The sequence below is a fragment of the Schistocerca nitens genome, chromosome 2, assembly GCF_023898315.1.
Source record: "Schistocerca nitens isolate TAMUIC-IGC-003100 chromosome 2, iqSchNite1.1, whole genome shotgun sequence".
Taxonomy (NCBI): domain Eukaryota; kingdom Metazoa; phylum Arthropoda; class Insecta; order Orthoptera; family Acrididae; genus Schistocerca; species Schistocerca nitens.
In genome coordinates this window covers 734285248-734299579 of record NC_064615.1, presented here as the reverse complement: position 1 = coordinate 734299579, position 14332 = coordinate 734285248, and the positions used below count along the sequence as shown (strand labels likewise).

The following is a 14332-nucleotide window of genomic DNA, read 5'->3' as shown; positions in this document are numbered from 1 at the left end:
TGGAAAAGAATGGCATATTTAGATTACCAGGTGCACCCAAAAATGGAAAAGTCTGATGCTAAATCTCCAAAAGGCATGTGTTTTGTTCTGATGACTGCAGATATATCCTTTTGGAGATTTAGCATCAGACTTTTCCATTTTTGGGTACGCCTGGTAATCTAAGTATGCCACTCTATTCCAAATATCACCAAATTTTCAAAAAGACCTCATTTCTTCAAACGTAGTTTTACGTTTAATTTTCGTGGGACTGGGCATGTATATATATACAGAGATGTAAAATTCAGCTGCAAACAATTACAGAAACCATGTTCTCAAGGCTGTTGATGTACCAGATGTAGATGAGAATGTTACAAGAATGATTGTGAAAATGTTGATAGGAAAGTCGATAGTGTAGTACGAACCAAGATTTGCAATAGTTCGCTGTGTTACTGTGGTGCCAGCTGGTGCTCAAATTGCAGGTGCAGATTCAGCCGATGCACCACAGCCATACACCGAACACCATGGTCTTCCCTTCCTGTAGTACCTAGTGGCCGAGCGGAGCCCGGTCCGTTTGCGGGTGTACATTCCCGTGACCACAGTTGCCAGCAATCATGAACAGTGGCTAGCTACATTCCTGCCAAGTCGTTCCGCAACATCGCAGAAGGAACATCCAACTTCTCGTAGCCCTATTACTCGTCCTCGTTCAAACTCAGTGAAGTGTTGATAATGTCGTCTTTCTTGCTTTAAAGGCATTACTAACGTCCAATCTCAAAGTTAACTGACGCTCACGAGGATTACAGCGTGATTTTAAAGCAAACCTGATTTGCATCTTCATAGTGGAGGAATGCGACTGGCGCGAAATCGGAATAGATGTAGAAATACGCCTACGAACTTCTTGGTGATGGGATTTATTATTCCGCCAGTGTGTATTGAGAAAATGACCCTACCAAGTGTAAAGGCATTACTTCAATGTCAGGCTCATATGATGATCAAGGAGGAAACTGAGTATGTCTCACGTTACTTATGATGATCTGCGTTTCAAAGGCGATTGGTACCATATTTACCTTCCACTGCATACCAGTAGGTGGCTTTCCGAGTACAGATAAGAACGTAGATGCAGATGGATTGCAGATAGTCATCAATTCCCATAGTCAGAAGGGTCATTAGATATATCTGCATGTAGCATTTATAGCAGATGAAGATTCAACAATTGTTTTGCTCGTCATTACGAGCAAAATTCCTTAACGAAATGTGGCAACAGGTAGATATAGCGAGGAATATTAATTTTAAGAGCAGATCTTTGATTTTATCACAGTTTATCAGAGCTGCAGTCAACAGTCTTGCCGCAGTGGCAATACCGGTTCCCGTCAGATCACCGAAGTTAAGCGCTGTCGGACTTTGCTAGCACTAGAATGGGGGACTGTCAGGGTCTGCAGAGGGCTGTTGGCTAGGTGGGTGTACTCAGCACTTCAGAGAGCAACTAAAATGATAGTTGACTGTGAAGTAGAGACTCCGGTCACGAAAACTGAAAACGGCCGGGAGAGCGGCGTGCTGATCACTTGCTAACCATATACGCATCCAGTGACGTCTCTCTTTTGAGGATGATACGGCAGTCGGTCGGTACCGTTGGGCCTTCCGAGGCCTGTTCGGACGGGGCTTAGTTTATCATTGCTGCAAGGTAACATAGATTTCCACATTATATCCCTGGAGGTGTTCATTTTCCGACTAATGTAGAGTTTACAACCCTATTATCTGAAAAGACCACTATTTAGTATACAGAAATCATTATGAGTTGCAAAGCAGCCATTTTACAGAATGTGAAAACAGTGTCCATCGCACCCGGTAGATCCCTCAGCCCAAAGTTCAATATTCAACGGAATCGAACATGAAGCTCGACAGAGTAGAGAAGTCAGAGCAGTTTTCTTTTCATGTACACGTGCCTGTGACTCACCAGAGCAGTGGTGTAGTTGTCCTTCAGCGTGATGTCGTTGCCGTTGTAGTAGAATTGCTTGACAGACTCAGCGCCTTGTAGCCGTTCTTCCTTCGTCGGTAGACGTAAGTCACAGCCTACTATTTCGTCGAAATAATTATTCAGGTACTCTATTTTGTCCTCTGTTGAAAATCCACCGCCAGCTGTCGTCAGAAAATAGAAAATTTCTTACATTTATTATCCAAATACATTAGAAACAATTAAATGACATTCTCCAGTTCTACCTTCCAGAATGAATTTTCACTCTCTAGAGGAACGTGCACCGATATGAAACTTCCTGGCAGATTAAAACCGCGTGCTTGACGGGGACTCGATCCAGGAACCTTTGTCTTTCCAAGTCAAGTGCTACATATTGAACTACCCGAGATTGATTAACGATCCGTTCTCACAGATTTACTTGTGCTAGTACCTTATCTCCTACCTTCTACACTTCACAGAAGTTCTCCTGTGTAGCGTGCGGGGGTAACACTACTGGAAGAAAGGATATTGTGGAGATACGGCTAGCGACAGTCGGGGTTGGTTGCGTCTACATCTACTAGATACTCCGCATGTCACCGTATGGTGCTTGGCGAAGAGTATCTTGTACCACTATTTGTCATTTCTCCTCCTGTTCCAGTCGCAAATAGAGCTAGAGAAAACAGGCTATCTGTACGCTTCCGTAAGAACTTTAATGTCTCGCATCTTACCTTCGTGGTCCTTACGAGCGGTGTATGTTGGCGGCAATAGAATATTTCGGCAGTCACCTTTAAATGCCGTTTCTCTAAATTTTCTCACTAGTATTACACGAAAAGAGCGTCGCGTTCCCTCCAAGAGTTCCCATTTGAGTTCCGAAACATCCCCGTAAAACTTACGTGTTGTTCGAATCTACCAGTAACAAATCTAGCAGCCCGCCTCTTAACTGCTTCGATGTCTTCCTTCAATCCGACCTGGTAGGGATCCCAAACACTCGAGCAGTGCTCAAGAATAGATAGCACCAGCATACTGTATGCGGTCTCCTTTACATGTTAACTATTCTTTGCTAAAATTCTCCCAATAAACCAGAATCCACCATCTGCCTTCCCTACCGCAGTTTTCACATGCTCGTACCACGGCGTATCACTTTGCAACGTTACGCCCAGATATTTGAACGTCTTGACTGTGTCAAGCAGGACACTAGTAATACTATGTCCGAACATTACAGGTCTGATATTTCTACTCATATATGTTAATTTACATTTTTCTACATTTAGGGCTAGCTGCCATTCATCACACCAACTGCAAATTTTGTCTAAGTCGTGTTGTATCTTCCTACAGTCACTCTACTTCGACAACTTATCGCACACCACGGCATCATGAGCAAATAACTGTGAATTACAGCCCACCCTGTCCACTACGGTTATGTATATAGAAAACAACAGCGGTCCCACCACACTTCGCTGGGGCACTTCTAAGGATACCCTTGTCTCTGATGAACACTCGCCGTCGAGGACAACATACTGGGCTCTATTATTTAAGGAGTCTTCGAGCCACTCACATATCTGAACGTATTCCGTATGCTCATACCTTCGTTAACATCCTGCAATGTTCATACACATATGTTCTCTGCTCAGCATTAAAGTCTGATGTCATCTCCGCTACAGTTCGCCGCCTATCGTGTTTTACCAGTCTGCCCAGCCCACGACGTCCGACTTCTGTAATGAGGGGTGGCCACCCAACCCTACGACTTATGGTCATGATTTCACCTTGGTTTCGCCACATCGTGAGGACACTCGCCACAGCAGTCCTCAAATAGCCGACAACTCATGCAGTTTCCGAAATGCTCCAACGGACCCTACGGGTCCTCACTACGTGCCCTCCGTCAAACTAAGATACATCACGCGTCTTCCCCATTCAAGACACGGACAGCACGCTCACTGGTAGTACATGCACCGTGCGTGTGTCTGACTAGCAGTCGTTTCTCACCAGGTGACTCGGCTATCGCCTTGACCGGTTTATATCGATAGTAGGTAGGTGCTCATAACGTCCTGGCTGATCAGTGTATGCTGAATATTTCCAGCGTTATGACGATGAGTGTTGCCACCTTGGACTCCGCTTCTCCATGCTACACCAATGACAGACCAAACAGAACTGTTTGTCTGACCCATACCAACTAATGCTCCAGTTGCAGTAACCGCATGTCTATTTAGAAATAAGATATTATCATCCAAAGTAGTAGAACACCGCCATCTTGCTTCATAATTAGAGAAATATACTGCCACCGTCATAAACATACTGGCAGCACAGGGCACCTGCTGAACGTTGTGATACTAGAGGAAAACAAAATTTTTGTGGATGAACAGTTGAGTTTGATAGTATATTTCGATAACAAATTGCTAATAACAGGTTTTTCACATTATTTGACCAATCCTAGTATAAGAAAAAATACATTAAAACCCACTGAAAGCGTCCTAACTTCATTATAACTATTATTAACAAGACCTATCAAATTTTTTTTCTACATTTCCATATTACTTGTATGGTGGAATTACAAAATTATTGTAGTAGCGGAATATTGGGTAAGGTGGTCACGGCGGGAAAAGTGGCCAATGCATAATTTTTCCCCTGGACAATGCTGCTGCCTGTTGAGAAGAGGTCAAACTAGTTGCCAGTCAGTTTTCCAGAGGAGGCCTAGTCCGTTGTTTTTTAATAAAAGCTTTTCTTAATAGCAACTTTCAGCTGCCTAATGTAAGGTAACTTACATAAATATTTATCTTATTACGTCACTTAAACATAGGGTAATACACTTTTACAATATAAATAGCATCTTTTTGCTTATGAATGTGGTTGCGTGTTGTTTCTTTCGGTTTGATAATTTCACTGTGAAATAGCGTCCAGTCGGCAAAAGTAGCAACACTACTGATCGGAAAAAGCGGTCGAGCGAACTGTTTTTATTTTTCAGGTCATTTTTGATCTATTTTCACCACAGACAGTTACTTCCATATACCAGGATTAGAAGAATGAAACCGGAATTTCCCTGTACATGGTGCTAGGCGTCAGTGTAGGGCCCGTGAGACTGCGTCCGCAGCTCCATGTGCTTTCTGCAACGGCTGACGAAGAATGTCAACACACGTTAACCCAAGTTCCATACGCTGATATTTGTTTGAAACCTGTAAACATGTCGAGTTTTATGCCTACGAACTACGATTTGCGGACAGCATTGGTTTTCTGTGATCATTTGAAGAAAACTGCTGCAGAACCGCATCGAATGTTTGTCGAAACTTTCGGCGAACATCCTCTTGCGAAAACAGTGTTTCGAGTGATTCAAAAAAATTAAAATGTGGTGATTTTGACCTGAGAAATGACGAGCGCGGGACACCACAGAAGAAGTTCGCAGGCAACGAATTACAGGCCTTATTGGATGAAGATTATACTCAAACTCAACATGAACTCGAGGAACAACTGAATGTGAAGTAGAAAGCCGTTTGTCTTCGGTTGAAAGCTATGGGAAAGTCGCAGAAAGTGGGAAAATGAGTTCCGCATGTACTGAATGAAAGGCAGCAAGCAACTCGAAAGGCCACTCGAGAAATGCTGCTCGCCAGATACAAAAGAAAGTCATTTCTCCATCGAATACTGACAGGTGATGAAAAAAGGATCTTAAGCATCGTAAATCATGTGTGAATCTAGGCAAACCATCGACGTGAACTTCAAGGCCAAATCGCTTTGGAAAGAAGTCAATGCTCTGTGTATGGTGTGATCAGTAGGGTGTCATCTGTTATGAGCTGCTAGAACCTGGTGAAACCGTTAACACTGATCAGTACCAACAGCAAATAATCAATTTAAATCGAGCATTAGGCGAAAAATGACGGGAATATGGAAAAAGGCAACACAAAGTCATAGTTCTCCATGATAACGCCCCATTTCCCACAGCAACACGGGTCAGGTTCAAATGGCTCTCAGCACTATGGGACTTAACGTCTGAAGTCATTAGTCCCCTAGAACTTAAACTACTTAAACCTAACTAACCTAAAGACATCACACACATCCATGCCCGAGGCAGGATTCGAACCTGCGACCGTAGCGGTCGCGCGGTTCCAGACTGTAGCGCCTAGAACCGCTCGGCCACTACGGCCGGCTACGGGTCAGGGAAACGATCGAGACGTTCAGTTGGGAAATGGTAGGGCATGCGGCTTATTCTATATACTTGGTTCGATTATCATCTGTTTACAACAATGGGACACGCTCTCGTTGAAAAACGCTTTATTCCCATGAAAGTGTACCAAAATGGTTTGCTGACGGGTTCGCTTCAAAAGAAGTGTTTTTGGCATGGCATTCATAGCCTGCCGGAGAGATGGATAAATGTATAAAAAGCAATGGAGATCATTTTGAATAAAATATTTTTTATCAGTTTCAGACAACAGACGTGTAATTATTGCGACCAAATTCCTGTTTCATACTTCGATACCTGGTATCACACATAATTCTACAAATGGACTTGTAAATCCATTTAAATACAAAGCTGTCATCCACCATTCTATCCATTTGTGGTGGTTCGGAATTAATTAACCAATGTAATGTAACCCCATCTCTTCTTTCAGATACTGGGACATCAAGGTGCCTAGAAAGTTAGAGAATATGTTCATAAATTAGAGCAACAAACAACAGATCCTGATGCGATGGAAAATGCGATTGAAGCGATAAAGAATAACACAGTTCGTTATTCTACCGCCAACACAGCCTGGCAGAAAGATTTGTTTAGCTGAACGCAAACATAATAAAAGACTTAGTAATCACTAATAATAGCCCGCCCAGCTAGGCGTGCGGTCTTACGCGCTGCTTCCCGTGGGGGACGGCGTGCCGGTTCTTGGCACGAATCCGCCCGGCGGATTTTTGTCAGGTCCGGTGTGCCGGCCAGCCTGTGGATGGTTTTGAAGGCGGTTTTCCATCTGCCTCGGCGAATGCAGGTGGTTTTCCTTATTCCGCCTCAGTTACACTATGTCGGCGATTGCTGCGCAAACGCTGTCTCCAAGTACGTCTACTCCACAATTACTCTACCAGGCAATCATTTGGGGTTACACTCGTCCGGTATGAGACATTCCCGGAGGAGAGTAGGATGGGGTGGGGGGGGGGAGGGGAGGGGTCCACTGGGGGCCGAACCCCACAATAAACCTGGATTCGGTGTGGGGTGGCGGGGGGGTTGGGGGGCATGAAAGAGCTTTGTGATGTCTTGCGGGAAGGTGAAACCGACGTGCTCCAGAGAGTCCCTGAGTGGCACTTTTGTTCCATCTTCCCGCAAGCAATCACAAAAATCTTTCATGTATGTCTCACCAGGAGCTACTTCACGTTGAATGGCAACTTCTACAGACAACTGGGAGGCGTCATCATGGGCAGTCCTCTTATTCCAGTGGTGACCAACTTCTTCATGGAGCACTTCAAAGCAGAGGCACTGGATTTAGCACCTTGTAAACCTAATGAGTGGTACAGATACGTCGATGATACCTTCGTTGTGTGGAACCATGGTGGAGAACAGCTCGGTGACTTCCTAAGATACCTGAACAGTCTCCATGCCAACATAAAATTTGCTATGGAAGTAGAGAAGGACAAAAAACTTCCATTTCTAGATGTGCTGCTCACAAGGGATGGTGAAAACCTGGGACACAGCGTATATCGCAAACCGACACAGACGGACCGATACCTGCACAAACTATCAAATCACCACCCGACCCAGAAAAGAGGCATGATTAAGACGCTCGTAACGCAGGCAAGACGAATAAGTGAGACACAGCACGTCAGACGCGAAATACAACACTTGGAGAGTGTTCTGAGGAGCAACGGGTGCTCCACAACTAATATTAGAAGCATGAAAGAGCCAAAACCTCGGCGAAGTGAGAAATCAGAAAAAGAAATGTCGGGTACGGCCTCTCTGCCACACATTCCCAGATTGACGCACAGAATCGGCCGTATATTGTGCAAACACGGCGTAAAGACTATTTACAAATCGACAAAGAAAGTCAGAGTGTGTCTCGGATGGGCAAAGGAGAAAAGGGACCCACTTGCCATGGAAAGAATATACCGCATACCATGCTCATGCGGAAAAGTTTATGTTGGAATGACTGGACGATCGATCAGCACCAGGATCACAGAACATAGGCGACATTGCAGGTTGTGGCAGGTGGAGAAATTGGCTGCGGCAGACAACGCGCTGTGTGAGACCGCCCACGTAGTAAAATTCGCCGACACGGAAGTAATGGCTGTTGAGAAGAACTATCGCACCCACTTGTTCAGAGAATCTGTAGAAATACAAAAACACGCGAACAGATTCGACAGTTCAATCCCGCGTCCGGCCATCCTGATTTAGGTTTTCCGTGATTTCCCTAAATCGCTCCAGGCGAATGCGGGGATGGTTCCTTTGAAAGGGCACGGCAGACTTCCTTCCCTAATCCGATGAGACCGATGACCTCGCAGTTTGGTCTCTTGCCCCAAACAACCCAACCCAGATTCGACAAGAAAGAGGAAAGCCTCAAGGTAAACGGATCCTGGCTTCCCGTGCTGCAGCGAACGACCGTCGCAGGTAGCAAGAGGAGAACCGCACCGAAAATGACCGCAGGGAAGCCCTCGGACGTTGGCGTGCCAGCTACATACAGTCTGCGGCCCCGAGCTCAGCTCAAGTCCAGCAGCAGCAATGGAGGGTGAAAGTTCGTTACAAGGCCAGCAACTCGTGCTGGCGCATCGTCAGGAAAATCATCAGACGAACGTCGGACGAAGAACCCGAGACAGGAGCCAACAGGCAGTTTGTCAACAAGCGGCCACGAAAACCTTATCAATATTGTACTGAAAACGGTCCTGAAATCTCCAACCTTACTACCCTTGGAAGCCAAAAGGCTATACGCCACCACATTGTAGCATACTGGTAAATGTTTGCATGGCTGTCACCGTGCAAAATTAATTTAATTGTAGATGAAGTGCCGGTAAGCGTATTAGTAATGCTCACTTTCTCCTTCCCTAGCAATAATAACTCATCTCTTTACCAGTACTATGAACTACTATCTCTGTTATACAAAAATCTGTAAATCTCGAAAGCACTTTTAGCTGACAGTATAGATTAACGATGTACTTTTTGTTCCACGAATTACCAAGCAGGTTCTTTCTCTGTTTTAAGAAAAAAATATGTTTCTTATATGTTATCGTAACGAGAGTAAGTGCTCCGAATTTTGTAACAGATGTTGTCCTTCTGTTTGATTAGCCTACCAAACACTTTTCTCCAAAGAGTTTTCTAGACGCCAAATGAAAACAAATACGTTACAGTAGAAATTATTCATTCGTAGCGTGACCTTACTTTGCAATTTAACAATTGTAAAATTATAAAAATAAAATTGACCAAACTGATCATGAAACGATTACGGTACCGTTGATTTGTTTGTGTCGAATTGGCTACATAAGAAGAACTGCTAACTGAGCCTTGGTGCCATTGAATTAGCAGACTGCTCTGTCTGGCACCACTGCCTCAGGTGTAGTATCGACTATCCCTCTTGCGGCACCATTGCCAATATCTATGAGGAAGAGTTGGTATCTGTGGGTTGTATCCTTAAAAGGTCTTTCCTTTGCCTATATATATACGGCGTTCGCTGGCCCGAAGAGGGAGGCACCAAGTTTGGGGATTGGCGGTAGCGTCGCGAACTGAGGCGGCCACGAGGTCCGAGCGGCCGAAACCACGAGCTGCACAAGGAGGGCGTGCGCAGAGTGAAGATACCGGAGTACTTCACCGGGGTCAGCGTTGCCTACAAGCAGTAGGCCGACCGTCCGTCGGTTGGTTGGCAACATTCGTGTCGGACGACCGCTCGTGTCCTGGCTGCCCTCTAATAGTTCAAATGGCTCTGAGCACTATGGGACTTAACATCTATGGTCATCAGTCCCCTAGAACTACTTAAACCTAACTAACCTAAGGACAGCACACAACACCCAGTCATCACGAGGCAGAGAAAATCCCTGATCCCGCCGGGAATCGAACCCGGGAAACCGGGCGTGGGAAGCGAGGGCTGCCCTCTTCTACCTGCCTTTATCGGCAGCACTCTGAAACCGCTGCGACGCACCGTGGATCCACGGAACTGCTTGGTGATAAAGGGGAGTAACATTCTGTAATCCTCGTGGTGATTTGTTTCATTGTCTACCTGCCCTTCTTATTATTTTCTGGTTTGTACCCGCCCCTCAGAGTTTTACTCGGTCGGCTCTTTGGTCCTAGATATAGGCAGTAGTGTTTTACTAAGACACTAATGGTTTGAAAATTTGTCCCGCTATTATATGGCCTTTCCTTTCTGGTTTGTACCTGATCATTAATGTTCTAATTAATCAGCTCTTTGTCGTAAATACAACCGGAACAATTGTACTAAGACACAGGTTGTCGTTAAACAATTGAGGGACCTTGTGGTTAGATTTAGCTGTTAACCGGTTCAGTTCTTTGATTGTAATTGCATTTCTGAGTCATTAGTTATAATCTGAACAACCTGTTGTATTACGCCGTTCGTTTCCTTGTTTGAAAGACCTGGTCATTATTGGTGTATTTTAGCTTGATCTTGTGATTCCGTCGAGTGAGTTCTCTTGTAGTAAATGTTCACAAGTGATGTTTTAAGACGACCCTTCAGAGCGGTCTTAATAACTGACAATCAGTTTAACCTTGAAAATATTAACAGCCAATTGTCACCAGGGCTTTAGTCAATTGTCAGAAGGGACGGGTTGGGAAGAAGTCGCACCTTGGTTGCCGATTGGAGTTATGTGGTTGGTTGTTTTGAAGTAAGCCTTACCATTATCATATTGTTTGCAAATCTGTTTAACCTTTAAGCACAGGTGCGCACATTAACCCCAAACCTTTCGACATACAGATTTCAAATTAAATGCTTAATCATTTGTTTTGAGTAATTGAATACTAATGACATCAATGGTGCTTATATCGTTTTCATGTGTTGCAGAAGGGAATTTAATAAGACAGACAGTGTCCAGCGCGGTAGCAACCACTGCGTTTCACCCGATAACGGGCGGGCTGCAGGTCCAGCCGTCTTGTAATTATTGTCATATTGTGCTATACAGCACTTCAGATTTCTTTTGCAAGATAAAACCTCTTGCAACTTAAGGTTTAATATCAAAAGAATTTTGCAAATTTGTTCATTTTGTTAAAGAAAATTTTATCGTTAAATGCTTCGATTATCTGATAACACAGTTTCTATGTTGTTAAATAAACAGGTCCTGTGGAAAGACAGTTATGTTGATGGATCCTCCCTTCCACGTTTTCTGTAATTCCAGTAAGTACCACGTTTGAGTAACAATATTAATTTGATTATTACAGAGCTAAGATCGGATGTAAATACTACTTTCATTGTTGGTTACTGGGAAGGAGACATACAGCCCGTACCGATAGTGAACTAAAATTTCACATTAATCACTCTAACAGTCTCTGAGGGAACTATCATACACCGTTAAAATTCCTTGAATGCTCTCCATAGTCTCATTCTGAGACAAATCGCGACCGTGTTGTCCACAGGTGAGGCTGTACGTTCACAGCACAAATACATAACCTTGTAAGGTCTGTAGAGTGAAATGTTCAGAAAATTTTGGAGACGATATGTACAAGGGCAAAATGTTTATGAACTTAATAGAATGCATACTGTGCAGTAGGACATTAATGGTGATTAGCAAGGATATAATAAACGATTGTTTCCACTTAATGTTTATCGCAAATGGAGGTATATATAAGTGAATCAAATTTACTGAAAATTCATAATTATTCGCTTCTCTAACTTGGAGGCCTCGCAGATAGGAAATACCTTGTCACTACTGAAAACTCAGCCCAGATCCTATATGTGGCAGAGGGACAGTTGCTCGTTGAACCGCTCAGGCTTAATGTTCTTCAGTATATGTAAACTAGATGCCTCATTTTCTCTTATATCAGGTATTGTAAAAGAAACTAGTAGCACTCGTTATTACAACAATAATATTCACGTTGCACTGTTTATCATGACCTTGTCGATGTGATGTTAAACCCTACATAGGGGTAACTTTCTCTCGTCTTTAGAATATGTCAGCTTTGCGGTATATAACGAGTCCTCGCAATAACAATAATCCCCGTAATACTTACACATTCAGTTAGATCGACGTAATTATTGCGTCTCCATATGTGTTGTTAAATGCTTTCAAAGTTACTAGACCAACATACAAGGTACATACTGAACCACAGCTAACATGCAAATAAAATTTTTTTCATATTATCTGTATATTAATAAAACGTCCAGTTATTGAATTCTAAGAGACCAGAGAAACAATTGTTAGCGCAGACGATTACTTTAGAAATGTTAGTATACCGTAATTGCTAAACAATAGTGAAAACATTTATTTTACGTACGCTGTGTGTAGCTAACTAATTCGAGGTCAGTATTGCCAGCCATGAAAGGAACCAGATTGAAGCGGCCTTCAGACAAAAGAGTCCACGGCTCTTCTGCCAAGAACGCTCCGTCGAGCGCCGGTTCAGCGCTGGGCACCCAGATACACGTGAACGACGTCATGCTGTCCTGCAACAGAAGATTTTTGTACATACTTACTACAGTCTGTTTCTGTCAAGGACAGCTTATTCAGTGTCGAAGTTCACTTCAACTACAGAGTGTATAAAGGAAGGTTAACTGCTTTTTCTTTAAATTGTATCGAACGCTTTTCCTTCGTACAGTAAAATCATCAGCAGCTGACGAGCTCTTACAGTTATCCAACCAGTAATGAAGCTTACTAAGTTACGTTACACTACTTTATTTCGTTTAAATTCTATCGTAGCTTCTCATCAACAGCAGATAGCGTTTATGCGAATGATGATCGTGAGTCATGGCATAACCACTTTTGTGTTGAGTTTACAGTGTTTTGCCTACTTTTATTTTTATGTTAGTGATACATGCAGCGCTACTTACATTAGAATCTATTACCCTGTACTTATCTTCCATTGTCATCGACACAGATAAATGTTTCTTTAAACCGTCAGATAGTTCTGCTGACTTGGAAATGCTTTTCATCATTTTCAGCTTAATATCTGTTAGTCAGCCACTGTTGATTGGTTTCAGTGCTTCTCCGAAGATTCCTTTTCACAGTATATAGCCAATACTACACTAGTGGCCATTAAAATTGCTACACCACGAAGATGACGTGCTACAGACACGAAATTTAACCGACAGGGAGAAGATGCTGTGATATGCAAATGATTAGCTTTTCAGAGAATTCACACAAGGTTGGCGCAGGTGGCGACACCTACAACGTGCTGACATGAGGAAAGTTTCCAAGCGATTTCTCATACACAAGCAGCAGTTGACCGGCGTTGCCTGGTGAAACGTTGTTGTGATGCCTCGTGTAATGAGGAGAAATGCGTACCATCACGTTTCCGACTTTGATAAAGGTCAGATTGTAGTCTATCGAGATTGCGGTTTATCGTATCGCGGCATTGCTGCTCGCGTTGATTGAGATCCAATGACTGTTAGCATAATATGGAATCGGTGGATTCAGGAGGGTAACGCCGTGCTGGATCCCAACGGACTCGTATCACTAGCAGCCGAGATGACAGGCATCTTATCCGCATGGCTGTAACGCATAGTGCAGCCACGTCTCGATACCTGAATCAACAGATGGGGACGTTTGCAAGACAACAACCATCTGCACGAACAGTTCGACGACGTTTGCTGCAGCATGGACTAGCAGCTCGGAGATCATGGCTGCGGTTACCCTTGACGCAGCATCACAGACAGGAGCGCCTGCGATGGTGTACTCAACGACGAACCTGGGTGCACGAATGGCAAAAGTCATTTTTTCGGATGAATCCAGGTTCTGTTTACAGCATCATGATGGTAGCATCCGTGTTTGGCGACATCGCGGTGAACGCACATTGGAAGCGTGTATTCGTCATAGCCATGCTGGCGTACCACCCGGCGTGATGGTATGGGGTGCCACTGGTTATACGTCTCGTTCACCTCTTTTTCGTATAGACGGCACCTTGAACGGTGGACTTTACATTTCAGATGTGTTACGACCCGTGGCTCTACCCTTCATTCGATCCCTGCGAAACCCTACATTTCAGCAGAATAATGCACGACCGCATGTTGCAGGTCCTGTACGGGCCTTTCTGGATACAAAAAATGTTCGACTTCTGCCCTGTCCAGCACATTCTCCAGATCTCTCACCAATTGGAAACGTCTGGTCAATGATGGCCGAGCAACTGGCTCGTTACAATACGCCAGTCACTACTCTTGATGAACTGTGGTATCGTGTTGAAGCTGCATGGGCAGCTGTACCTGTACACGCTATCCAAGCTCTGTTTGACTCGATGCCCAGACGTATCAAGGCCGCTTTACGGTCAGAGGTGGTTGTTCTGGGTATTGATTTCTGAGGATC

The 14332-nt window shown here is 44.0% G+C and overlaps 1 protein-coding gene across 1 annotated transcript in view; it reads right to left on the bottom strand.

Annotated features, from left to right (window-relative positions):
• LOC126236938 (esterase FE4-like) overlaps positions 1-14332 on the bottom strand; it is an 87087-nt gene that overhangs the window by 39667 nt on the left and 33088 nt on the right. The window contains exons 7-8 of the mRNA XM_049946628.1: positions 12315-12480; positions 1931-2112 (exon numbers count right to left, since the gene is read on the bottom strand). Coding sequence (XP_049802585.1) covers positions 1931-2112; positions 12315-12480 — 348 coding nt within the window. The remainder of the gene's footprint in view (positions 1-1930; positions 2113-12314; positions 12481-14332) is intronic.